This window comes from Eptatretus burgeri, chromosome 6 (genome assembly GCF_056783735.1).
Source record: "Eptatretus burgeri isolate ZD-2024b chromosome 6, Ebu_testis_v1, whole genome shotgun sequence".
NCBI classification, from domain to species: domain Eukaryota; kingdom Metazoa; phylum Chordata; class Myxini; order Myxiniformes; family Myxinidae; genus Eptatretus; species Eptatretus burgeri.
This window is the reverse complement of record NC_140966.1, coordinates 5,098,501-5,123,542: the sequence shown is the minus strand read 5'-3', so window position 1 is coordinate 5,123,542 and position 25,042 is coordinate 5,098,501. Positions and strand designations below refer to the sequence as shown.

Sequence of the window (25,042 nt, the reverse complement as noted above, 5' to 3'; positions counted from 1 at the left end):
TACTGAAGTTACATGATTATTGGATGGAAAATCATTTTTTCTGCAGGCATAAGTTGCAGGGTGTTTCACGTATTGGGAATAAACGTCTTCGATCTCGCTTAGCTCGCACTTGGCCAAATTACAAGAAGGCTTTCAAAAGAACAAAACATTGTAAACTGATCGTCATGAAGAAATTGGGACGACCTAGATTATAAATCCATTTGATTGCAAATGATGAGAAATTAGAAATCCAGAAATCCATTTGATTAAAAAAAAAACATTAAATCATGGCTCGTGGAAGAGTGGGGCGACAAAGGGGTAAAAGGAGTTGCACCAACAGTGGTATGGCAAGGCAACAAGTTAGGGAGTGGATGAACAGAAAAAAGAGGAAGGGAAGGAAACTGCAATGAACCTGAACGAGGCCCACAAGAGCATTTGGCCCAGAGGACACAAAGCCAGCACAAAGCTGTGCGTGAAGGCACTCAAAATGCACTAATACAAACAAATGAACAAAAACTGCAAACAAAACTTCCAGAGCATGTACAATGCCTTCATAAAGTATTCACACCCCGAGACTTTTGTCATATTTTGTTGTGTTACACCCTGAATTTCTAGTGGATTGAATTAAAATTTTGTCACTGATCGACACAAAATACCCCATAATGACAAAGTGAAAGCATGATTTTAGAAATTTTTACAAATCAATTAAAAGTGATTAGCTTAAATGTCTTGTGTCAACCCCTGAGTCAATACATTGAAGAAAAGCCTTTGGCAGTGATTACAGCTTCGAGTCATCTTGGGTATGTCTGTATCAGCTTTGCACATCTGGATTTGGGGATTTTCTCCCATTCTTCCTTACAGATTTGCTCAAGCTCTGTCAAGTTGGACGGGGAGCATCGGTGAACTGCAATTTTCAAGTATTTCTTCAGATTCTCAACGGGATTAAAGTCTGGGCTTTGGCTGGGCCTCAAAGAGTTTCACATTCTTGTTCTCCAAGCCATTCCAATTTGGCTTTGGCTGTATGCTTGGGGTCATTGTCTTGTTGGAACGTAAATCTTCGCCCCAGTCTAAGGTCTTTTGCACTCTGAAGCTGGTTCTCTTCAAGGATTTGCCTGTATTTGGCTCCATTCATTGTTCCCTCTATCCTGCCACTGATCTACACAAAACACCCCGTAATGACAAATGTCCCATGAAACCCCAGTCTCAAGGATTTGGCTCCATTCATTGTTCCCTCCATCCTTGCAAGTCTCCCAGTCCCTGCTGCTGAAAAGCCCCCCCATTGCATGATGCTGCCACCACCATGCTTCATGGTAGGGATGGTGTTAGATCGGTGATTAGCTGTGCTCGGTTTCCGCCAGATGTCGTGCTTTGCATTGAGGCCAAAGAGTTCAATTTTCATCTAATCAGACCACAGAATCTTTTGCCTCATGCTCTCTGTTTTTCACATGCTTTCTTGCAAACTCCCAGCATGCTGTTATATGCCTTTTTCTCAGGGATGACTGCTGTCTGGCCACTCTCCCATCAAGCCTAGATTTGTGAAGTGCTGCAGAGATTGTTGTCCTTCCGTTAGGTTCTCCCATCTCAGCAAAGGAACTCTGTAGTTCTGTCAGATTGGTCATTTGGTTCTTGGTCCCCTCCCCTGACCAAGGTCCTTGCCCGGTTGCTCAATTTGGTCGGACAGCCAGCTCGAGGAAGAGTCTAGATAGTTCCATATTCCTTCCATTTCCTAATGATGGAGCTCACTGTGCTCTTGGGAGCTTTCACCAATCGAGAAGTTGTTTTATACCCTTCCACAGATCTATGCCTTCTCACAATTCTATCTCGGAGTTCTACGGACAGTTCCTTGGACTTCATGGTAGAGCTTCTGCTCTGACGTGCACTGTCGACTGTGGGACCTTATATAGAAAGGTGTGTTTCTTTCTAAATCATGTCCAATCAATTGAACTCGCCACAGGTGGATTTCAGTCAGGTTGTATGGGCATCTTAAGGATGATGAACAGAAATTGGATGCACCTCAGCTCAATTTGGATTGTCAAAGCAAAGGGGTTGAATACTTATTGACCCAAGACATTTCAGCTTTTCATTTGTAAGTAATTAAAAAAAAAAATCTATAAACATCTTTTCACTATCATTATGGAGTATTTTGTTTCGGTCAGTAACAAAAATTTTTTTTTTTACTTAATCCATTTTTAATTCAGGGTGTAACAACCAAATGTGACAAACGTCGAGGGATGTCAATACTTTCTAAAGGTAGTGTGTCTAGTTTTATTTGACTGACGGCGTTTGTTCGCTAAGAAACCCGAGATTATTGGAATCCATGTGCTGTAGTAAGAAAGACACCCGATAAAATTGTCGAGAAGAGAGCAGTTTAACACAATGTTGTATATTTTTCACCATTTCCATTCAACTTGTTCTTCAGTATAATGAATGTTTGATTGGAGAATTGCAAGAAACTCACCAGCATAAACACGACTAACATCAGATATTCTGTCGATGCAGTTGTGATAACAGAGATGATAGATTCTCTTTTAATAATGGCAGCCAAGCTAAACAGCTGTCAACATTGTGACAACATTAGATGAGAAGAGAATTATAATCATGGTTTTCAGTAAAAAGGAAATGATTCGGTGCAAAATTAATGGCGAACAACTGGAGTAAGTTACAGACTACAATTTGTGTTGTTACTGTTACGTAACCTTGTTACGACTTTTACTTCCTCTGGAGTCTCGACAGTAAAGTTTGCTCATCCTTACGGTGCATCGGCATGGGCCGACACAACGATAACATGTAACGTGTATTGCGGAAGGCCCGTACAGGGGCTGATCCGAGGATCTCACCAAACCGTCCGATCGGTGGTAGTGACGGGTGATGTGTACAAATGGCAGGGACTTGATCAACGTGAGCTGATGACTCGCTTCATGGGAATTCCTCGTTCGTGGGACACTGTCTCAAGCCCCAATCCCCATCACGGACAGGGCTCAGCAGTTTACCCTCAGCGGGGTATCACTTCCTGGTTAACACAATGTGCAGACTATAGTAAACCAATGGAGGAAAATACATTACAAACTGGGGTCCATTTACAATGCAAGCAATTTATTAAAAGGGTGAGGAAAGGTATGTGTTCAAGCAAGCAAAGGTTTTAATGCCGAAAATATGTACAGCAGGGAAAAGCAAGGATGGGTGAGGTGCAGCAAAAGAGATTTACAAAAGAAAGACAGGGCAGAGCTATACCGTTATACAACTTATACAATCTTATTTACTCCAGCATGACAGGTGCCATCATAAACACTCCCGAGGAAAATTAGAAAGGTAAGAGGTAAGTCCCTCTTACCTTTCTTGTCAAGAGGTCAAGAAAGGTAAGTCCCTGTGGTATCCATCTTGTATACCCCATGTTCCCCACCCCATCCCTCTCCCTTCCACAGATCTAATGTCGCTGTTCCTCACTGTTTTGTCCTTCCCTCTCCCGCCCCTCTTGTTTCATGCCTCTCCTTGCTGTGCGTTGTGTGTTGGCTCTCATACAAGCCTCGACAATGCATACAAAAAAGAAGTACGAGATGGTTTTGACTTCTTGGTTACCAGGCGAGGTCGATGGACCTGCACAAATCCCAGTTGTTGTGGAGGAAAACTGATGGTGTCTAACGTGCATGGTCAGGGGCAGGGGGAGGTGTGGTGATTGAAAGATGATATGTAGGGAGGAAGATGTAAAATATGTGGATCAGTAGCCCTGGACAATCGTTAATGCTCTTTTAATGCATCCACAGTAGACAAGATAGTGATTTTTTTTTTAAAGAATGTGTGAGGAGATCGGCTGATAGTGAAGTGCAAGGAGGTCTGTAAGTGAATGACCATACTATCTAACACTGTGCTTGGTCTGGCACCTGGCTCTTCCACTCATTCCGCACTCCACTCCTTGGGTTTTGTTCCGCTCGCTCTGCCAACCAGGAACGCACCATGACCACAAAAACCAGAAGGCCAAGACTAACAAGTACAAACCGCAGCTCAAGAATGACCCAATGCACAGCCAAGCCGAGCTTCTGTGCGGAACGCACAGCACTTTATAATCCCCTAGTGGGGGTGGTGTTTTACAACCAGATCAGGACGAGTTGTTGGTGTTTTCCAGTGCCCCAATTGGCACGCGGACGATCACCACGGCGCTGGCCCCGCCCATGCGAGAGTTTCAGCACCGGAAATGGCCCCATTCACCTCAAACCTCCATCACGTGATGGAGCTCTTTGCTTAAAATGGGGCTGAGCACCTGGTCGCGTGCTGCGGCCGTGGACGTATGCCGAACACAATGGGGACCACAATTGAGAGTAACTTCAGGATACTGACACTCTGTCGAACGGGGTCTCACGCATACTCGCACCCCAAGTTAGAGGTCTGTACATCCAGACTCGAGTGTCGGCAATGGTGTGTCGCATTCACCCGTTCCCTGTCGGTCTGAAAACGTGGTGGTGGTTGCTGGCTGTGACCGTGGTTTCGTGATGGCAGATTCAGTGTAGCAGTGAGCGTAGCATTGGTTTGTGGTGTTTGTGTTTGGGGTAGTTGGTTATTATAAACGCGCATTTCAATGACGGTGTTGGCGCAGAACACTGAAAATCGTTTGGGTTAGCAAAACGACAAGCAAATGCGTTCTGGAGAAGAGGCAAAGTGGAATTTTCTTTCTAAAACCATGTCCAAAGGAAAGCAACATTTGCTGTACATGCCGTGCAGGATTCAAGTGGTGAGACATCCGTGAACGTCTGTGAAGGCAGATTTGACAGGGAAAAAAGAATGATTGATGTCATGAATGTGGAGGGATGACTTCAGAGAATGAGAAACCAGAATTATGGGGAAATCAAGAAGACAGCTGAGAATCGGGATCGCCGGCTTGTCCTGATAGCTCACCTTCTCATCTACAAAGGCACAACTATCCTGATGATGCAAAAGCATCAAAGCTTCTTGTTTGAGAATGTCTGTCCTCTTCTGGTCATCATTTTTCATTTTTATTTATTTCAATTTCTTTCTTTTTCTCCTTTTTTTTGTCTTTTTCTTAACACGCCATGCTGTTGTTTACAAGTTGGTGTCTCCCCACCCACTTTCACTTTGTCTTTTTCTTGGTATATTGTAATTGAGATACCCCTTGTAAATGAGTCTCAGTACTCTGCATTCCAAATACGAGAGCTGTACCAAAAGTCGTGAGCATCATTGAATGCCACATGTTTGTGCCAAGTATAGTTTGAACATGAGTTATTAGTGACATCTATCTGTATATCCACTCTAATATAAATGCAAGCTTGGCACATGCACACATTGATGGTCCCACAATGCATTGTGATAAAATGGCTCTCAACATAACATTTTGCCAATGTGTAGTGTTTGAATTGCTCGGAAACTAGAACAACCCCGCTGCAGATATCTACAGCCGATTGAGTCAGGTGTATGGAGATGCCTGCATGGGTGATAGCCGTGTCAGAAGATGGGTAAAACACTTCAAAGATGGAAACACGGACATCGCCAATTAGCCACGTTGTGGTCAGCTGAGAAGTACCACGACTGAACGCATTGAGCAGAAAGTTGAAGTGCTCATCAGTGAAGACCGAAGAGTGACCTTTAGGGAGATCGCAGCGCAATTTGGCAGAGGACACCATACTGTATAGGAGATGATAGTGACATTAGGATATAAAAAAGTTTGTTCCCATTGGGTTCCCTGTTTGCCGATGGAGGAACACAAAATGACACATGGATATGTCATCACAGTTGCTTCAACAACATGATGCTGAGGACGATGACTTCCTATTCTGTATTTTGAATGGTGATGAAAGCTGGTTCCACCATTTAGACCCAGAAATCAAGCAGCAAAGAATGGAATGGCATCACTCCACAAATCCAAAAAGAAGAAGGCCAAAAAGAGTACCCTCTGCTGGCAAAGCCCAAAGGATACACCATCAATGCGGCTTGCTCCTTTCAAACACTCAAGAAACTGAAACATGCACCTTGGTAAAAGCACCCGATGAACCAGCTTTCATCACCAATGAAGAATGCTGTTATCTTTCAACATGATGACATTAGACCTGACACTGCATGTCTCTGACATTGAAGAAAATGTCAAAGAATGACTGGGAATTTTTCCCCCATGCCCCGTAAATCCAACTTGGCCCCCTCCAATTACCATCTGTTCGCGCCCTTGAAAAATCACGAGAGGCCAGCACTATGAAAACAACAATGAAACAGTCCAGATAGCCATGCGTAGCTGTTCGCAAAGTGGAACAAACTTCTACTGTAGCTGGATTTTCAAGCTCATGCAGTGCTGGCAGAAATGCTTGGATTGTTCTGGAGATTTTATAGAAAAGTAATGTGGCGTATCCAGTTACTGTTGACAATATCCACACTAGCAGGGGTTGCGACCGCTAATGTAGTGACTTGAGTAAAATTGGGTGGCAAGCAATCCAAAGGTGTCCCCGATTTTGCTCCATCTGATGATTATCAACGATATCAATTTTCTCACATGTACCTTTGTTTTACTGTACAACAGATGTGCTCATGACTTTCGGTGTGGCCCTAGTCTATACGAGATAAGAGAGCCGTTTGTCTGTGTCGCCATTTTTCCCAGAGATCGCTGAACGGCCCTTTGCCAAACTTTCAGAGGTTCATCAGTGACTGCCTGGGAGTGTTTTAGACAAAAAAATATTTTTTTTAATTCTCAAAAAAATGTTCAATTTTGGGGGGGAGTTGTTTTTTTTCTTTCATTGCTTTCTTGTGCCAAAACCTTTTTCATTAATGACTCGTATTCAAGTACACATATGTATAAATAAATATAAACAATTACCAAACATTTTAATCCAAATAAACCACTTCTGGAAGCAGTCAACATTAGTGGTACATCTTCTTCCTGTACGTCACCATATTTATAGATCGGGGGCAAACTTAAACCAGAAACGTCGACACATTAGCGAGCATCCTTTCGACGAATAACATCTAATTCCATTTCTAAGGTAACACTTTTATTATGCCTTTGAGCCAATAATCTACAGGGTGTTTACGAAATGGTGTTACCCCCTCTGCAAAACCTGATAAATGAATATGCACTGGATAACACCGTAGTCTGAGATCTGACATGGAATTAGCGAGCATCTCATTGGGGCTGACACAATCTGTCAACTTCCTGATTCAGCCAATGGTACTCCATCTCTCCTCGATTTGCTTTTGACTAATTTCCTTGATCATGTCTGCTGTTCTTCAAATTTATCCCATCTCATCTTCAGTTGTCCCACCCTTCCTCCTGCCTGTGGTACACTGAAGCTTGTGGCAAGGCTGTTGGCCTGAAACAACTTGCCTTCGCCTCATGGAAGGCAAATCCAACTGAAGGCAATCTCATTTCCTTCCATAAAGCTCGGAACAAATGTGTGTGTACCCTTAGGAGAACCAGGAATCAACATTTTCTCATCTCAAGTCTGAACACTGAAACCTGTATCCCTTCTCCAAATCCTGGTGGCATCTGGTTAAGTCTGTTTCTGATGGATGTTCCCCCTCCATCCCCTCCCTTACCTCAAATGGCCGCACTGCTGATACCGCACGTGAAAAGGCTGAATGCCTAAACTCTGAGTTTACTTCTAAATGTTGTTTCCAAAACCCATTGCTTTCTGCACCCACCTTATCTAGTCGCATACAGCTGTTTCTGGGCTCTGTCCTTTTCTCCTGACAAGGTGGAGAGCTTGCTGTCAAACCTCGACTGATTCTGCAACCGGTCCCGACGGCATCAGACCACGTGACCTAAAACCTGCTCTTCTGCTCTTGCTCACCCTCTTTCTGTTATATTCTCCCTCATTTGCTCAAGGTCATCTACCATCTGCTTGGAAATTAGCAAACATGACTGCCCTGCATAAAAAAGGTGCAAAAACAGATCCCTGCAACTACAGACCAATCATCCTTCTACCAATCATCTGCAAGGTTATGGAATCCATCATCGCTTCAGACATAAAATCCTTCCTCTTCTCTAATGACTTGATTTCTGATCATCAATTTGGATTCAGACCAGGTCACTGTACCCTGGACATGCTTCTGCTTTCCCAACAATGGATGGAGGTCCTTAATACCAGACATATCAGAGCAATCTCTCCAGACATGTCGCAAGCTTTTGATATGGTCTGGCAACCTACACTACTCACCAAACTCTCTTCTTATGCTATCCAAGGCAATCTCCACTCATGGCTCGCGGACTTCCTCTCCTGTCGCAGACAATGCGTGGATCTTGCTGATGACTAGATGATACCATCTCTCATCCCTCATGATCTTGCTGATGATACCATCTCTCATCCCTCAGATCAGCAGGCAACAGCCTCTTCACTCTCTGCAGATCTGGGTAAAACTCTCTCACCTCACAGATCTCTCACTCTCTCACCGCAGGCAGGTCGGTGGTCTTTGTCTTCTACCGTCTCCTCTCCGGCCTTGCCCCCCACCCCCTGCTCTCTCTGTGCTTTGTCCCCCCGACATTTCCGCACGGCACTGAAGGTCCACCAACAATCCCTTCTGGTGAAACTGCCAAAATCAAGAATCACTGCTCACCTTCACTCTTTCATTCCTCTTTTTTTCCCACCTCTGGAACAATCTCCCACACTCTCTTCAATCCCATTCCTCCCTCCAGGTCTTCAAAACATCTCTTCACCACCATCTGATATCTTCCCCCATCCAAAACCACAATCTTTTCCACCCTCGTTAATCCACCCCAAACTCACCTCCTTCAAATTCCCTGTTTTCCTTCATGAAAGTCTCTGTCGTGTCCATCTTGTTTACCCTGTGTACCCCACCCCATCCCTTTCCCTTCCACTGATGTCCACATGTCTCTCTTCCCCTCTCTTTTGTGATTCCCTCTCCCGCTCCCCTTTTTATATGTTCTGTGTGTTCGCTCTTATACAAGCCTCGACAGTGTATACAAAAAATAAACAAAGCATTCAATTTCTTTGTCGGAAAAAGTTTGTGAACCTCTCGGTTAATCAGCTCAATTAAGGGGGTAATTACAGTCAGATGTTTCAATCAATGAGATGGCAATCAGGAGTGAGTTTGGGTGGCCCTGCCCTCTTTGAAAAAACATAAAGTTTGTTCATCACCATCAGGGTCTGGTCTTCACACACAGGCTTGTGGACGCGTGTCATGTCCCGGTAAAAAGAGATTTCTGAGGACATCAGCAAAAGAGTTGTCGATGATCATCGGTCTGAAAATGGTTACAAAACCATTTCTAAAGATGTTGTCCTCCACCCATCCACTGTCAGGCGGACAGTGTACAAATGGAGAAAATTAAACACCATTGTTACTCTTTCCAGGAGCGGTCGTCCAACGAAAATCACTCCAAGAGCAAGGCATACAATAATCCACATCACAAAGAACCCCAGGGTAACGTTTAAGGATCTGCAGACCTCTCTTGCATGAGCTAATGTCAGTGTTCATGAGTCCACCATCAGGAAAACACTGAACAAGAATGGTATGCATGGGGGGGGGGGGGCGGGGGAGTGGCAAGGAGGAAACCCCTGCTCTCCAAGAAGAACATTGCTGCCTGTCTCAAGTTTGCCAAAGACCACCTGGATGATCCAGATGGCTATTGGAAAAATATTCTGTGGACAGATGAATCGAAAGTGGAACTTTTTGGCTTAAATGAGAAACGTTACGTTTGGTGAAAACCAAACACTGCATTCCAACATAAGAACCTCATCCCAACCATGAAGCATGGTGGGAGCATGGATTGAGGCTGCTTTGCTGCCTCCGGATCCGGACGGCTTGCCATCATTGCCAAAACCATGAATTCTGGATAGTACCAGAAAATTCTACATGAGAATATCAGGGCATCCGTCCGTGAGCTGAAGCCTAACAGAAAGCGGGTCATGCAGCAATACAGATCCTAAACACACAAGTAAATCTACAACATAATGGCTGAAGCAGAAGAGATTTTACGTTTTGGAATGGCCAAATCAAAGTTCAGACCTTAACACATTTCAAATGTTGTGGCAGAACCGGAAGCGAGCAGTTCATGCCAGAAAGCCCACAAATATCTCTGAGTTGAAGCAGTTCTGTAAGGAGGAATGGGCCAACATTCCTCCACGCTGATGTGCAGTACTGATCAAGAGTTACAGGAAACGTTTGGTTGAAGTTGTTTCTGCTCAAGGGGGTGCCACCAGTTACTGAATGTAAAGGTTCACATACTTATTTCGACAAAGAAATTGAATGTTTGATCATTTTGCTCAAAAAATAAATGAACTAGAAAGGCACTTGGTAGAGCGCATATCTCCACCCTGTAATGCCTGATCCACGAGAATATATCTGGCCCAATACATTTTTGAAATATCATGCCAGATATCGTTTTTGAGCCCGATCTCTCAATGGTGAAGAATCACTTAAACAATTATGAGATCCGGATTTTCACCAAAATTAAACCATTTCTTCCTTATCAAACACCCAACATGTCCACCAAGTTTCATCCGAATCCGTCCGCTACTTTTTGAGATATCGTGCTATATATCGTTTTTGGTCCTATCTCCTACTGGTGAAGAATCACTGAAAAAATTCTATTATCTGGATAGTCACCAAATCTAATCAGTTCGTCCTTGTCACACCGAACCTGTCCACAAAATTTCATCCAGATCTGTCCACAACTTTTTGAGATTTCCTGTACACAAACAAACAGACAAACAAACAGAAAGGGGATCTGAAAGGGGACCTTCTGTGGTGGAGGTAAAAAGTAGATTATTTTTTGGTGTACGATTTGTTTAATCAAGTTCTCTTTATCTATTATTCAGACTTCGATGAAGATCTGATCACATTTTAGGTCAAATTTATGCATAAATACAGAAAAATTCCAAAGGGTTCACAATTTTCTTTTTTCTCACCACTGCATCGATGTAAACTCTGAATACACAAAACTTTTGTTGTCGTAAAAACCAAAGTACTGTATTAACATTAACATGAGCATGTATATACGAAATGTACCAGGGTGGACGATGATGATTGGAGTGGTGGAGGAGGAGCGAGTAACGTGACTTGGTGACCACCCTGTAGGGTACAGTACATTTCTCGATGTGCGAAGTTGATTTTGTGATCTTTTGGTTTCAGGTCTCATGCTCACTTCACAGTTGCAGTTCCACAGGGTTTCCACAAATCTCACGGGATTGTGAGTTGGACAGGCGACCGTGACGGTCCATTTTAAAATCGCTGTATAGCGCCTAAGCCTTTGTAGCTATGTAATAAAGGTAATATTAAATTAACCCCGACCCCATTCCTTAGTGGGTGCGGGGAAGTGTTTTATGCCCCCACACAAAAAGACCAGGCAACGCCAAGGTACCCCTGCTAGTATATAATAAGTGGCAGTTATTGGTAGTGAAGTGACGCTGGTGGGCATTGCAAGGGTGTTTCTTCCGAGGTGTGTGTGGGCTCTTTTTGCAAGGTTTATGTCTGTTCTGCAGTATCAAGGACTGCAAGTGGAATGAGAAGAACATCATCGTGATGGATGAAGTTACGATCTCGCCACCTTACCGGATGGAAAACTGTAAGGGCAGTGAAGGCAATGCCCTCGTTCATGTCCGAAAAATTGTAAGTTTTTACATTGGACACCACATGGCAGTACAACAAATTATTAAGAATAATGTTTTTCTTTTCTTTTTTAACCAAAATGCATTCGGATGTTGTAATGTACAGTTAAGCGATGTGGTGTGGTTGTTGTATTGAAAATTTAATGTGTCAATCACGAGGGGAATCCACGTGCTGCGCCCTAACTGTTCTCAAGACGACAAACAAAATTAACTCTGACCCCATTCCAAAAACCTCCACCTCCCTCCCTCCCCCCAATTATACTCTCCATAGGGCCTACACTTGTCACAATCAATGAAAGCGGTTAAATATATTACCCTTCCCGCTTTTCCAAATCCCTCGTGAAGTCTCAAAATATGTTAAAGGTAATAACTTCATCTTTTCATCATTGAACCCCCCCCCCCAATCCCACCCTCTCCCTTCCACTGCCCTCAACCCAATGGGGGCCACACTATTCTTCCTAAGTTTTGTGGTGACCACTCAAGGCATTATAAAGATCCTCCCTCTCCCTATTTCAAAGCTCCCCTAAACTGAAAAATCTTTCATGGATAATAACTTTTTCACCATAAATTCCCCATGGGGCTTCCATTATGCAAGCTCCACTTGATAGCACTGTAGCCCATAGGGGTGACTTGAATCGCCAGACCCTGATATTGAGAACTCCCATTCCCCACAACCCACATATTTTACTCCCCATTATAGGTGCTAAGATTAGTTGTGATCATTCTAACCGTTAAAAAGATTCTCCCTACCTGTTCCCCCAAATCGCCACCCCATCCACCTACTAACGCCCCCCATGGAGCCCCCATTTTATGTCTGCCAAGTTTGGTGGCCCTCCCGTGTTCCATTCTAAAGATATACAAGCTCTAAGGGAACGGACAGACTGACTAACAGAAAAATGGAATTTGACAATAAGGGCAGAATTGCGTTTGCATCATCTTTGCCTGTTGCAAGACTGGTTAGCAAACGTGTCGCATGTGGAGCAATTATAACAGGATTATAACCTCCCACGCACCCCCTCAAACCGTCCCAAAATGTGGCAGCCCCGATTGTTCAGGGTGCTTAAACATGACATACTGCCATGCCGTCATCCCCTCCCCTCCCTTCCCTTTCCCTTCCAAGTAAAAAAAATTAAAAAGTCAAAAAAACACAACATTGAATATGTTTCTGTGCTATGAAAACGCGAATTTCTATTTTGTTATGTTTTGCTTTAATGATGTAATTGTTGTTGTTATGGGACTTAGAACTAGGCACGATCATTAATTAGTGTTTTATCATAAGAATCGTTTCGTGATTGCAATGTTAGTTGTGTAAAGGGTAAAGAAATGTTGATAATCATAGTACAAGTGGCATGGAGCTACCAACTTGCCAAGAGGCAGACACAGATATTGTTGAACAAGAGCACAGTTTATTATCAGGACAGGGGTTTGCCCAGGCAGGTGGAGCCATGCACCTTAACAAGTTGCAGCCTTGGAGAGATTGTGCAGCTGTATGATTGTCCTTTGATATGAGACGAATCACGCAGCTGTAAAGGTATGGGAACCTGACATCGAGAGACAAAGGAAGCCGATCGAGGAGAGAGGGAGAGAAGAATTGAAGAAAGAAAAAGAAAATTGTGGAAGTCACTTCACTGGGATCACGCTGCTTTGCATTGAATCATGCTTCAGCGCATTCTTCCTTCTAAACGAGGGTACTCTCATGCTCAGAGTTCATTATAACCTCGGCCATAGTGGAGCCCCACTCGGCTGTCTGGTGATTCCTTTTTTTTTTCAGCACATGCTATTCTGTAAGGCTTGCGCAGACACCAGACTTCACAAATCCAAACCAGGATGCTTTGCAAGAAGACGCCAAACAAAGTACCGATCTTAGCATCTGTAACCAAAGTAATATCTGTAGAAAAGAGAAAGAGAGCCTACTTTGCGGCACAATTTGAGCGCGTCAAGTTTTGAGGTCACATTGGGAGAGTTGACAAGTCGAATCACTTTGGATTCAATCCTGTCCAGTAAGTATGTGGAGTTGGAACCTCCCCAGATGTGAGGCAGTACTCTATACAAGGACGAATCAATCCTTGATATCGTTGGAGCAACTGTTCAGAGGAGAAGAATCTTCGACATCTGAACAGGACTCCTAATTTGTTTGAGTAATGTGTGGATTCCAGGATAAATTTGATGTTTGAGTAATACCTAGTCGGTTTATTGTATCACATGGTGTAATTGTCGAGCTTTCAAAGGAGATTGGAGAGTTGAGAGGAGTTTTAGAGAAAGATGGGAAGAAATTGAGTTTTTGAAGCATTAAACTTAAGTTGACTACATTTGCCCCACTGGGAGATGTTGTCCAAATCCGAATTTAAAGAGGTGGCTGTGATGAAACGAGATGTAGATCGAGTGAGGGAAGACGGGGAAGATGGGAAAGACATGGAAGAATGTCATGTTGAGTCATCAGCGTACGAGTGCATTTGGTTATTTGTGGAAGAAAGAAGGTCATTGATAAAAAGAAGGAAGAGTGTTGGAGACAGAATGGAGCCTTGAGGTACACCATTGTTGATTGGGAAGGGGGTTGATGTTGAACCACGGAGATAGAGCAGTCGGAAAGAAATCTCGATATGAGAGAGCAGAGTGAAGGAGGAAAGCCGAAGGAGGGAAGCTTGGATATCAGACCCCGATGCCAAACTCTGTCAAAGGCTTTTGAGATATCAAGGCCGACAACAAAGGATTCCCCAAAGTCTCTCAAAGAAGAGGTTCAGACATTTGTAACGTAAGAAAGGATATCACCTGCAGATCTTGCCTTGCAAAAGCCGTATTGGTGGTCAGATAGAAGATTGCGAGATTCAAGATGCTTAAGAAAATGGGAATTGAGAAGATATTCAAAGACTTTGGAAACAATAGAAGTCAGAGCAGCAGGACGGTAGTTAGAAGGGTTTGTACGATCACCCTTCTTTAAAATAGGCTGTACTCGGGCATGTTTCCAGGTAAGAGGAAAAGTTTGGGTTTTTAAACAAAAACGAAACAAACGAGCAAGTTCTGAAGCACATTCCTTCAAGTCACTGGGAGCCATCTTGCCCATAGGCCTTGCTTATGTCCAGAGAGAGGAGTATTTTTTTTTTGATTGCATGAAAAAAGATTATAGGGAGGGACAAAAGATTGGTGAGGGGAGCATCAGAGGGAGATGGAATGTTAGAGTCATCCAGTGTGGAGTTACAGGAGAAAAGGGAACCAAAAAGAGTTGGTTTATCAGTCGGAGAGACAGCGATAGTATCATCGGAACAGAAAAGCAAAGGAAAGGTAGAACGACAGTTGTTGGAGATACTTTTAGCTAAGGACCAAAAAGATCTATTATTGGAAGAAGATGAGAGGTTGTCACATTTCTTTTGAATAAAGGAATGCTTCGCTTCACGAATAACATGTTTGCAATGATTTCTGGCAGATATGAAAGCAGAATGCGAGTTGGAGGAAGAAGAGTTTTTCCATGTCCGATATGCGGCATCCCTTGCACAAATGGCCGCAGAGCAGGAATTATTGAACCAATAATTGGTCGGATAGATAGACTTGAAAGAGAATGGGATATAAGCCTCCATTCCTGTAACAATTATCTCAGCGATACGTTCAGCAGAGACAGAAGCATCGCCCGAGGAGAGGCAGTAGTCTTTCCAGGGAAAGTCAGAAAAGAAGTTTTGTAAACCAGTCAAGTCAGCATGATTGAAATGCCAATGCCGTCGTTTCGTCGGAGCAGTCAGATGAGAAGAAGTGGTGGGAAGTAAAGTGATGTTCACAAGATTGTGGTCAGAAGAACCAATTGGAGGTGAAATTGTGTAGTTGTAATGCAACGGATTGGAAGTGAAGAATAAATCACAAGTATTGGTCGTGTGGTCATGATGATCTGGGATAGGTAGGGTGGGTGATAATTTGTTCCAAATCATTAAGAATCGAAAATATAAGAGCTTCAACTGCCGCAACATCCGTGTGGGAAGATTTCGGCCACTCCCTGTGGTGTACATTGAAGTCTCCGAGATAGAGAAATTCTGCTTGAGGGTGTTCGGATGTCATGGCCTCATGGCAAGAGTTAAGATAGTCAAAGAAGGCTATAAAGTTTGTAGAATTTGGAGAGCAGTAAGTGAAACGGAGAAAGATAGTGACGGGAGACAAATCTTAAGCCAGATGACATCAAAGTTTGAAGATTTGAGGTCCACAAGGCGTACAGCAAGCGTGTTGATGTTGGAGTGGACACAGACTCTTCCTTTGAAGCGGAATCGTGAGTGAAGGTTGTAGTTTGAAATGTTATAAGAATTAACAAGAACGTCATAGGATAATTGGTTCTCTGAGAGAAGCAAGATATGGGGAGAGGAACTTGCTCGATGATGTTCAACAGAGGAAAGATTTGAAGAAAGACCACAGATGTTGGTGAAATGAATTCAAAAAGAGTCACGTTGGTTCAAAAGGCAAGGGTCTTGGGAGGGACCAATACTACGACTGCCTGAGCCCCCCATCCCCCTCCCCTTTCGGCAGCAGAGACAGGCAGATCACCGGAAATTTGATGATCTGTTATTTGACACATTTTGATGATCTGTTATTCCTGTGTATTTGCTTAGTTTAGGATAGGTTTATGACAATCTGAATAGTGTGTAAATGGTTCATAAAGAATTTGTTTTCTATTACGAACATTGTGGCACAAGTCCTGTTTCCTTAGTACGAGGGTCGGTATGAAAGTAATGTCTTATTTTATTTTTGACGAAATACAATTCCAATTAAAACTGCTGGCAATGATGCCGGGGACCGAAACGTCCCACTCTGATTGGACAAGTTTGCGATGACATCTTGACAACGGCAACCCCAATTTGATTATGCAAAGTTTGAACTCAATAGATTGAAAAATGAAGGTGGAGATGCAATTTAAAGGTTTTCATGAAATCCAATATGGCTGCCATGTCACATGATCTTTGAAATCATCCAGAGTATATCCATCAATAGAAGTGGCATATTACAAGTGGTCCAAGTTTCAACTCAATCGATCGAAAAATGAAGGAGATGCATTTTAAAAGTTTTCATGAAATCCAATATGGCCACCAGGTCACATGACCTATGACGTCACTCTTAGGATATGCATCAAGTCAAGTGATATGTCGCAGTTGGTCAAAGTATCAAATTCCTCCGATCAACGGTGTGGCCTGTAGGTCCGCTTCACATTTTATGGATTCAGAATAGTAATAATACTACTACTACTAATAATAATACAAACCATTTCAAAAGGGTACCTATCGGTCCCCTAATCAAAAAGAAAACAAGAAAAAGAGCAATCTGAGATTGCAGACCCTCGCCAGGACTGCTTTTGTGTGGTGTATTTTGTGTGGCGTTTGTGTACTGGTGTGTTACATAATTTGTAAGAGACATAATCAGAACTGCTACTTTATACCTGCTGGCAGTGATGACCGGGTCCCAAGACGTCCCGCTTTGAGGCAACTCCGCTTTGATCGGACACACGACCCTGACCCATGACGTTTTTTTACCATTGATTATTCAATTGTATTTCGAATGGGATTAAAATAAATTCAATGTAAATCAAATGGAAAACCAAATAGGTACAGTCCTGCATTGGAGTAATCAGAATGAACCCAAACAAGAAAAAAAAAATCAAAGATGAAATCAGGAGGACCCTGGATAGGATTCGCATTTCAGCTGCTGCTTCTTTACCTTCAAAGCCATCCAGGCACAGCCAAGTGAGTCTTAATCAAAAAAGAAAAGAAAAGAACCCATATCAAAAAATTAAATAATTCTGGTTGCCACACCATGTGTCTGATCAAGTTGAAATAAAAAACATGTATTTCCCATCACTACTAGATCATCAATGTGAATTTTCATGTCAATTGATTAAGCAGTTCCAGAGAAAACATTATTTAATATTTTCTTCAATCCAATATGGTTGCCAAACCATGTAACCAATGACATGTGTGTGAACCTTTTGTCCCTCATGGACAGGCGGTCATACGTGTAAAGTTTCACCTCGATCTGTTTAGCCACTTCAGAGAAGAAGACTTTTGAGGGTTTTAAAAAAACAAAGCAATATGGCTGCCGAATTAAGTGACCGATGAAGTCATGAAATATTTTTCTGTGGACAATTTTATCCTGAGATGACCCTCAAGTTTTTCCAGACTGATCGGATGTGGTGTTATACATATGCAATTATGATGTCATAACAAGCGCACCTATGATGTCATTAAAAAAATCACGCATTCCCCATGAGGAGTACTTGCCATGTGCCAAGTTTCAATTTTTTCCTTGGTGTGGTTTCAGAGATACAAAGGTCCAATTTTTTTCCCTATTTTTCCAATATGGTTGCCACACCACGTGACCTGTGACATCATAGTTATCATTAAAACATTCTACAATATGTAGTCGTACCAATGGTGAAAATTTCATCTCAATCCGACAAGCAGTTGCGGGGAAAAACGCAAAAGTTCTTTGCGGACAAAAACAAACAGACACAAACAAACGGACCCAAATGCAATACCCTCTCCTTCGGCGAGGGTCACAAGAATGGCACTCGGTAGCGCGCATACCTCCGTTAGGCTGAACAGTTTACATTTTGTTTCCAACTGATAGATCTGATCTAACCAAAATCTAATCGGCTTGTTCTTGTCACTGACCCAACTCATCTATGGATTTTCGTCTGAATCTGTTTTTGAGATATTTTGTTCACAAACAAACAAACAAAAACAAACAGGGGTGAAAACATAACTTCCATCCACCTTCGGTGGTGGAGGTAATTAATCGTGCCCAAAGGCAGAGAACGGTTATGACATTGTGCGAAGAAATCGAGTTGTTAAATACATCGGCAAGAAGTGAAAGTGCAGCATCTGTGGGTTGCCATGACCGGATAAATGAATCATCTCTGTGTAAACATGAGTTAAATATCCATGCAAGGGTTCCTGCCAGCAAAGTGAAAATGGCTTGTTCTTGTCCCGTTATCATCATATTGAAAGGATGGATAAAGCACTTCATGATTGTATTGAGGACCGAACAGAAAAAAAAATAATGCCTTTGAGTGGACCGGTGTACGGGAGAAATCATTATGGATTTACCAACGTTTTCACGAGGCACATGTGACCGAAGGCTCCAGTTCAATCATGGCTCATGGTACGAATCGAGGAGAAGGGATTTATGCTGGAGCAGGATTTTAACACCAAAGAGACAACATTATTTTGGAAGAGGATGCCATCTCACACTTTCCTGTCCAAGCAGGGAAGATCTGCTCTGGATCAAGGTGGCTTAGGATCGTTTTACCCTTCTTCTCTGTGGAAATGCAGCAGGCGACTTTGTTGTGTTCTCGATCAAACAGCCATCGCAAGTTCTACATCCACATCTTTCTCACCTCCACACTCCCCTCCTATAGCAGCATCATCATCATCTCCGAGCTAAGCCTTGTGTTTTCTAGTTTTGGTAGAGAACAGTACGAAGGAGAACATAATATGTTTGCCCTCGCCCATCACGCTGTTTTGGAATAAATTTAAAAGGTAAAAGTCTTGTGGGGCAATTCCATCGTGACTCACGTTACATTGTAGCTCAATTGACAATCTATATCTCAGAGTATACAATGCAGTGATACAGGTCAGAAGTTGTACTTCAGTTTGTAATAACCTTTGCGGGTAAGGTATGAAAAGAAAACAAATAATAATTATTCAATTGTTTAATATAGTTTTTATTTGAATTTATTTATAGCGTGACTCACGTTACAGAAAAGGGAAAGCCAAAGAATCACCTCATGTACATGCCAAATTTGTACTAAACTGATAAAACGAAAGAATATCGTTTGTGGGTTCAAAGGGTTACAGTTAAACAGGCTTTCATACAAGATACAAAGAATTGATTTTCCTTTCTAAATATGGGCAATAAATTAAATTATGATCGTGACTCGCGTTACCGTGACTCCTGTTACAAATCTTCCCACACTGATAATCCATCCCACACTGATAATCCACACGGCTGTCTTCACAAAGGCTGAACTTACTGATTCGTATTTATATTACAGGTAGTGAATTTGATGTAACTTAACAACAGAGATAACATTAAATAACTAGGAATTAATTAACTTTCAAACAGGCCATAACTAGGAATTAATAGCTTTCAAACAACTTTCAAATGGGCCATTCATAACAGAAACAATATGCACTTTTGTGCAGTAAAACTGTTTCGAGTGCCAACTAGAAATCTACGAAGGCAAAATGGCCGCGGTGGTTCACAATGAATGGGGGCTCCAGTCTTCGAACAATATTGTCATGTGTGTAGAAAATCTCATCAGGCCGAACAGGCCACTTCCAATTTTTTCCAGCTGGCACCATGACGCTCACCTGACATTCTGCATGTTCTACACGTTTCACCTCCCCTGGGTAATTTGTCTTCTCATATTGCACGAGAACCCAATCCCCAACGCAGATCTTAGTGTTCACATCAGCATCTGAGGCAGGCAACGCAACTGCAGGCCTAGCGTCTGAGGTGATTGTACAGAGTTCTATCTCGTCATTCATCAACTTCATACAATGCGCACCACCTATGCCAGGTACAGGACTGGCATCCTTAAAAACCTGACTGATTCCCAGGACTTCATTTCTTCTTTCAATCTCCGTGCCCTTTATTTCAGCTACACGCACATTGCTTGTCATTGCCGCTTCCCTGAAGCTTGACGCATTGGTAACAATGGCCTTTCTATTCCTAACCGTATTCCATACAACACGCTTGACGGCTCCACCGATTCTGTCCACCGGACCCTTTCCGTGAGACGTTGCAAAGAAATTCCAGATGATTTCTTTATTGTGTTTCTCCTGCAGAGGCTTCAACGCAGCAAGAATATACCTATTCTTGAACTGGGAAGCAGGCCCATCGGACCATATGGATACATGTGTGACACTGTCTGGAATTGTGTCTAACAAACGATCTATATATGCGACAACGGTTTCCTTCGAATGTGTAAGGTTGTCTGACGCCAATACAATCGGATGGATTGTACCTTCAAACCATAATGCAGCTGTGAACAGACTGACCTGAGCCTGCTGCCAGTGAGCACTCTGAATCTCATCCTGGTAGACGCAAGTGTAATTTTCCGAGAAATCCACCTGAAGAAGAGCTGTATCAGAATGTTCACTGGCAGAGGCAGCATCCCGTTCCTTGTTATACGAACAGGCCTGCTCCTTTTTGACGAAGCAATGCTCCATTAACTTTGGGATCAGATTGCAAATGTGGTCCACCAAATCATTTGTTGTACCCTCCTCAATGACTTTGGCAAATTTTCCATCACAGTCATTTTTCCAAGTTGTCCATGTAACTTGTCTGTTTTTGTCAACAACACACACCTTTCGGAATCCTTTTGCATCAGAGCAGGTTTCACATTCGTTAAACCAACATTCGCGGCGTGTTTGGTTACAGAGAAACATTTGAGGGAGATCATGTGAATACATTGGTACAGACGGCTGGACCTTATGCAAAGCATTTCCAGTGGTCACGAAATTTTCATGATACCGGCACAAGCAAACATTATGTGGTAATTTGCTGCTCAGTAGAATATGCGGAGGACGAAGTTCAGCGAACTTGCTTTTACCAATTTCCGTATCTGGGAATTCCTTCTGGAACAACGCGTAAACTTCGTTTACGGAGCAAGTGAGGTGCCTGGTTTGGTACTGGACTTTATTTAGTACCATCATCTGTCCTCACAGTGACAACATCTTTTCTGCCTGGAGCTTGCCGACTAATATCATCCCTGGCGTAAAATATTTTCACTGCCTCAATGGTTTCACTTGGAATGGAGTTTTGGCCCCCTTTCGGCTTTTGTTGTTCAGGATCATTCTCTTGATCTGCTTGGTTTGAAGTGTACAGCTTTCTGATCACGGCTTTTCTTCGCTTCGGGGTCCTCGGCGGTGAGGAAGTCAATGCCCGTTTTGCCTTACTTTCCCCAAAGTACTTTCCCCTTACTTTCCTTACCATTGCTTTCCCCAAAGCGCTGGCACTGTTGAAGGGTGAAGAATGCGCGGTAGGGGACAAAGTCGCTCGCGCCTTCTTCAGAGCTCTGCACTTCACCACCCGTTGCCTCACCTTTTCACAGTTCATTCGCGTCAACTATGTTTGTTCAGTCGTCGGTAGTTTCATTTCTTTGGTTTTCTTCATGTCGCGGTAATTCATATTGTATTCCCTTTGCCGTTTTCTATAATCATCGTATTTTCCATCGGTGCGAAGTTTCTGTCGCCTCTTCTGCTGCCTTTCAGCCGCAGTGAGCGCTATGACAAAATCTGTAATGACGGTAACCAAAAAAAGCGGATCTAGAATTTGTGTGCTGGACTCACTGGACTATGGCTACCGTTAAATAAACACACATTGAGAGGGATGTGCTCACCCCGAGGATAGAAATGCAAGGGTATTGTAAAGCATGATCTATCGTAATCCCGTCACTTCCGTGCTGGACACTTGGTAGAGAAATTTAATGATCATGGATACATTGCGAGGTGAATGTCTGAATAAATTGTAAAATATACTTCTATATTATCACATTTATCTATTATAAACTGCATATGGTCATCCTTACCTTGACTGATGATGGATGATAGACGATTGTCACTTCAAAAATTTGTGCTTGCAAACAAGCCAGAACACGCCGTGACTTCACGCAAAGGATTCTGGGATATAAAAATTCCTCCGTCGCGCAATCTATTGCTATTTCTTGAAACTAAACCCACCTGATTAGCGTGACTCGCGTTACAAAATTTGTGACTCGCGTTACACGTGACTCGCGTTACCGATGTTCACATGTCCAGATTACAGCACAGAAGACAATTAGAGGTCTGTTGCTGCTGCCATTTAGTTCAGCACAGGGACTAGTAGGAGAATTCTAATTGGCACTTCCAATACAGCAGGGGTTTTTGTCTAGTAGAAAAAGTTATTAATTTTCGTGACTCGTGTTACATCACCTTCAGACCAGCTGATTTCAGGGGCTGTTATCTGAAAACCTTTAACATCCTGCAATCTTTTCTATAATATGTTTGAGAAACATGCCTAATGAAGTACTGACATCATTCAAAAACTGGTTATGTCTGAAAATGTATCGAAGGGAGGTCAATTGAAGATTATAGCTCGAAAAGTAAAAATTGAATCAAATTTTATGGATTATGTTTGAATGATGATTTTTTTTGTCAACTGGTAGCTGAGATTTGAAAACTTTGTCATTCCCTTTAATTCAACTTATGAAGAGTCAGAAAAAGTAACATTTAGCTGAAAATACCTTGCTTTAAAAATCTGACTATTTTCCCCCTTCGCGTGGAATTGCCCTGTGTGTTTGTTTAATTTGCACCGTATTTATTGTACAGTATTTAAATGTTTATTTTCATTGTTAACATTGTGTGTGTGTGTGTGTGTGTGTGTGTGTGTGTGTGTGTGTGTGTGTGTGTGTGTGTGTGTGTGTGTGTGTGTGTGTGTGTGTGTGTGTGTGTGTGTGTGTGTGTGTGTGTGTGTGTATAAAAATATTGTGTGTGTGTATAAATAGATATATTACACACACACACGCACTCATGTGAATCGGTTTACTACGCTCACCTCTCCACACGTCGTTGCAGATATTTGTGTTCGAGAGTGGCTGTGTTGTCATGATATGCACCAATCATTAATACAAACACTGAATTTGTTCAAATTTATTTGTAATATTGGTGATGTTATACTTATTTTAAAAACACACAGAACGCACAACAGGGGTGGTGGGGAAGGTGGGGGGGGGGCAGGAGAAAAGAGGGGTGGGAGAGGGAAGGACAAAACAGTGGGGAATAGGGACATGAGGAGATCTGTGGAAGGAAGAGGGATGAGGTGGGATATATGGGGTAAACAAGATGGATGCCACAGGGACTTTCAGCACCATACACGACGGAACTTTCAGGAAGGAAAGCAGGGAATTTGAAGAACGTAGGTTTGGGGTGGATTAACGGCGTTAAAAGAGATCGTGGTTTTGGATGGGGGACGATAAGAGGTGTTGGTGGTGAACAGCTGTTTTGAAGACCTGGAGGGAAGAATGGGATTGAAGAGAGTGTGGGAGTTGTGGGGAAAAAAAGAGGAATGAAAGAGTGAAGGTGAGCAGTGATTCGTGATTTTGGTAGTTTTATCAGAAGGGGGTTGCTGGCGGACCTTGAGCACCCTGCAGAAATATAGGGAAGGGGGGAGGGGGGGACATCACAGACAGAGCAGAAGGGGTGAGACCGGAGAGGAGATGGGAGAAGACAGAAAGATCACCGACCTGCCTACAGACCTGAGGGGACCAAAGACTCAGCCTCACCGTGGGAGATACCAATGATCCGAAATGCCCTGGTTTCCACAGCGGGAAGCCGAGGAAGGTGAGAGGCAGGAGCACCAACCCAGAGGGGAGAGCAGAACTCCAACAGGCTGTGGACGAAAGCTTTGTATGTGGTCAGGAGCTCAGGTGGGCCGAGGAAGGACTTTGCACGTCGCGGATGCCCATTCGGAGACTGACTTTGGAGGCCAGTTTGGAATGTTGCTTTCCCAGGAAAGATCATGGCAGACAGTGAGACTGAGAAGCTTGAATGAAAGGACTTCTTCAAGAGGATTGTTGAGAAGGTAGATGGGGACATTTTCCAGATGGTCCTTTCATAGAAACTTAGTGAGAGTGTGACATTTGTCTGGATTGAAAGACATGTTCCATGTGTTGGACCAGTTTGTGATTTTATCCAGATCTGCAGAGAACGAAGAAGCTGCTGCTTTCTTGTCACTGACCTGAGGGATGACAGATGGTACGGCAGAGGGTGGAATCATCAGCAAAGAGAGAAGGAGGATTCTCCAGAGAGTCTCAGAGAAAATTGATGAAAACCAGAAAAAAGAACAGGGCCCAGAACACCATCATGAGGAACTCCAGCCTGGACAGGAAGAGGGGATGAGAGAACTCCATTTAGGGCTGCACGTTGACTGCGACAGGAGAGGAAGTCTGCGAGCCATGACTGGAGATGGCCTTGGATATCAGAGGAAAAGTTTGGTGAGCAGGGCAGGGTGCCAAACCGAATCAAAGGCACCTGACATGTCTAGGGAGATGGCTCTGATTTCCTGTCTGACATTGAGGATCTCCATCCATTGTTAGGAGAGCAGAAGCAGAATATCCAGGGTAGAATGACCTTGTCTTAATCCAAATTGATGATCGGAAATCAAGCCATTGGAGAAGAGAAAGGATTTAATGTCTGAAGCGATGATGGATTCCATAACCTTGCTGATGATTGGCAGAAGGCTGATTGGTCTGTAGTTGCAGGGATCTGTTTTTGCACCTTTTTTATGCAGTGCAGTAATGTTTGCTGATTTCCCAGCAGATGGCAGGTGACCTTGAGCAAATGAGAGGGTGAATAAAACAGAGAGAGGGTGAGCAAGAGCAGAAGAGCAGCTTTTTCGGACACGTGGGCTGATGCCGTCTGGACCGGTTGCAGAATCTGAGTCGAGGTTTGACAACAAGCTCTCCACCTTGTCAGGAGAAAAGGACACATATTCCAGGAACA

General features: G+C 43.1%; 1 protein-coding gene across 5 annotated transcripts in view; it reads left to right on the top strand.

The window, feature by feature from the left end:
- LSM12 (LSM12 homolog) overlaps window positions 1–25,042 on the top strand; it is a 141,506-nt gene that overhangs the window by 37,718 nt on the left and 78,746 nt on the right. For 4 of the 5 annotated variants that reach the window (XM_085883805.1, XM_085883804.1, XM_085883803.1 and 1 more), the window contains exon 4: window positions 11,409–11,535. The exons of the other annotated variant lie outside the window; for it this stretch is intronic. In XM_085883805.1, the coding sequence (XP_085739931.1) occupies window positions 11,409–11,535 (127 nt within the window). The remainder of the gene's footprint in view (window positions 1–11,408; window positions 11,536–25,042) is intronic. 5 annotated transcript variants of the gene reach the window in all.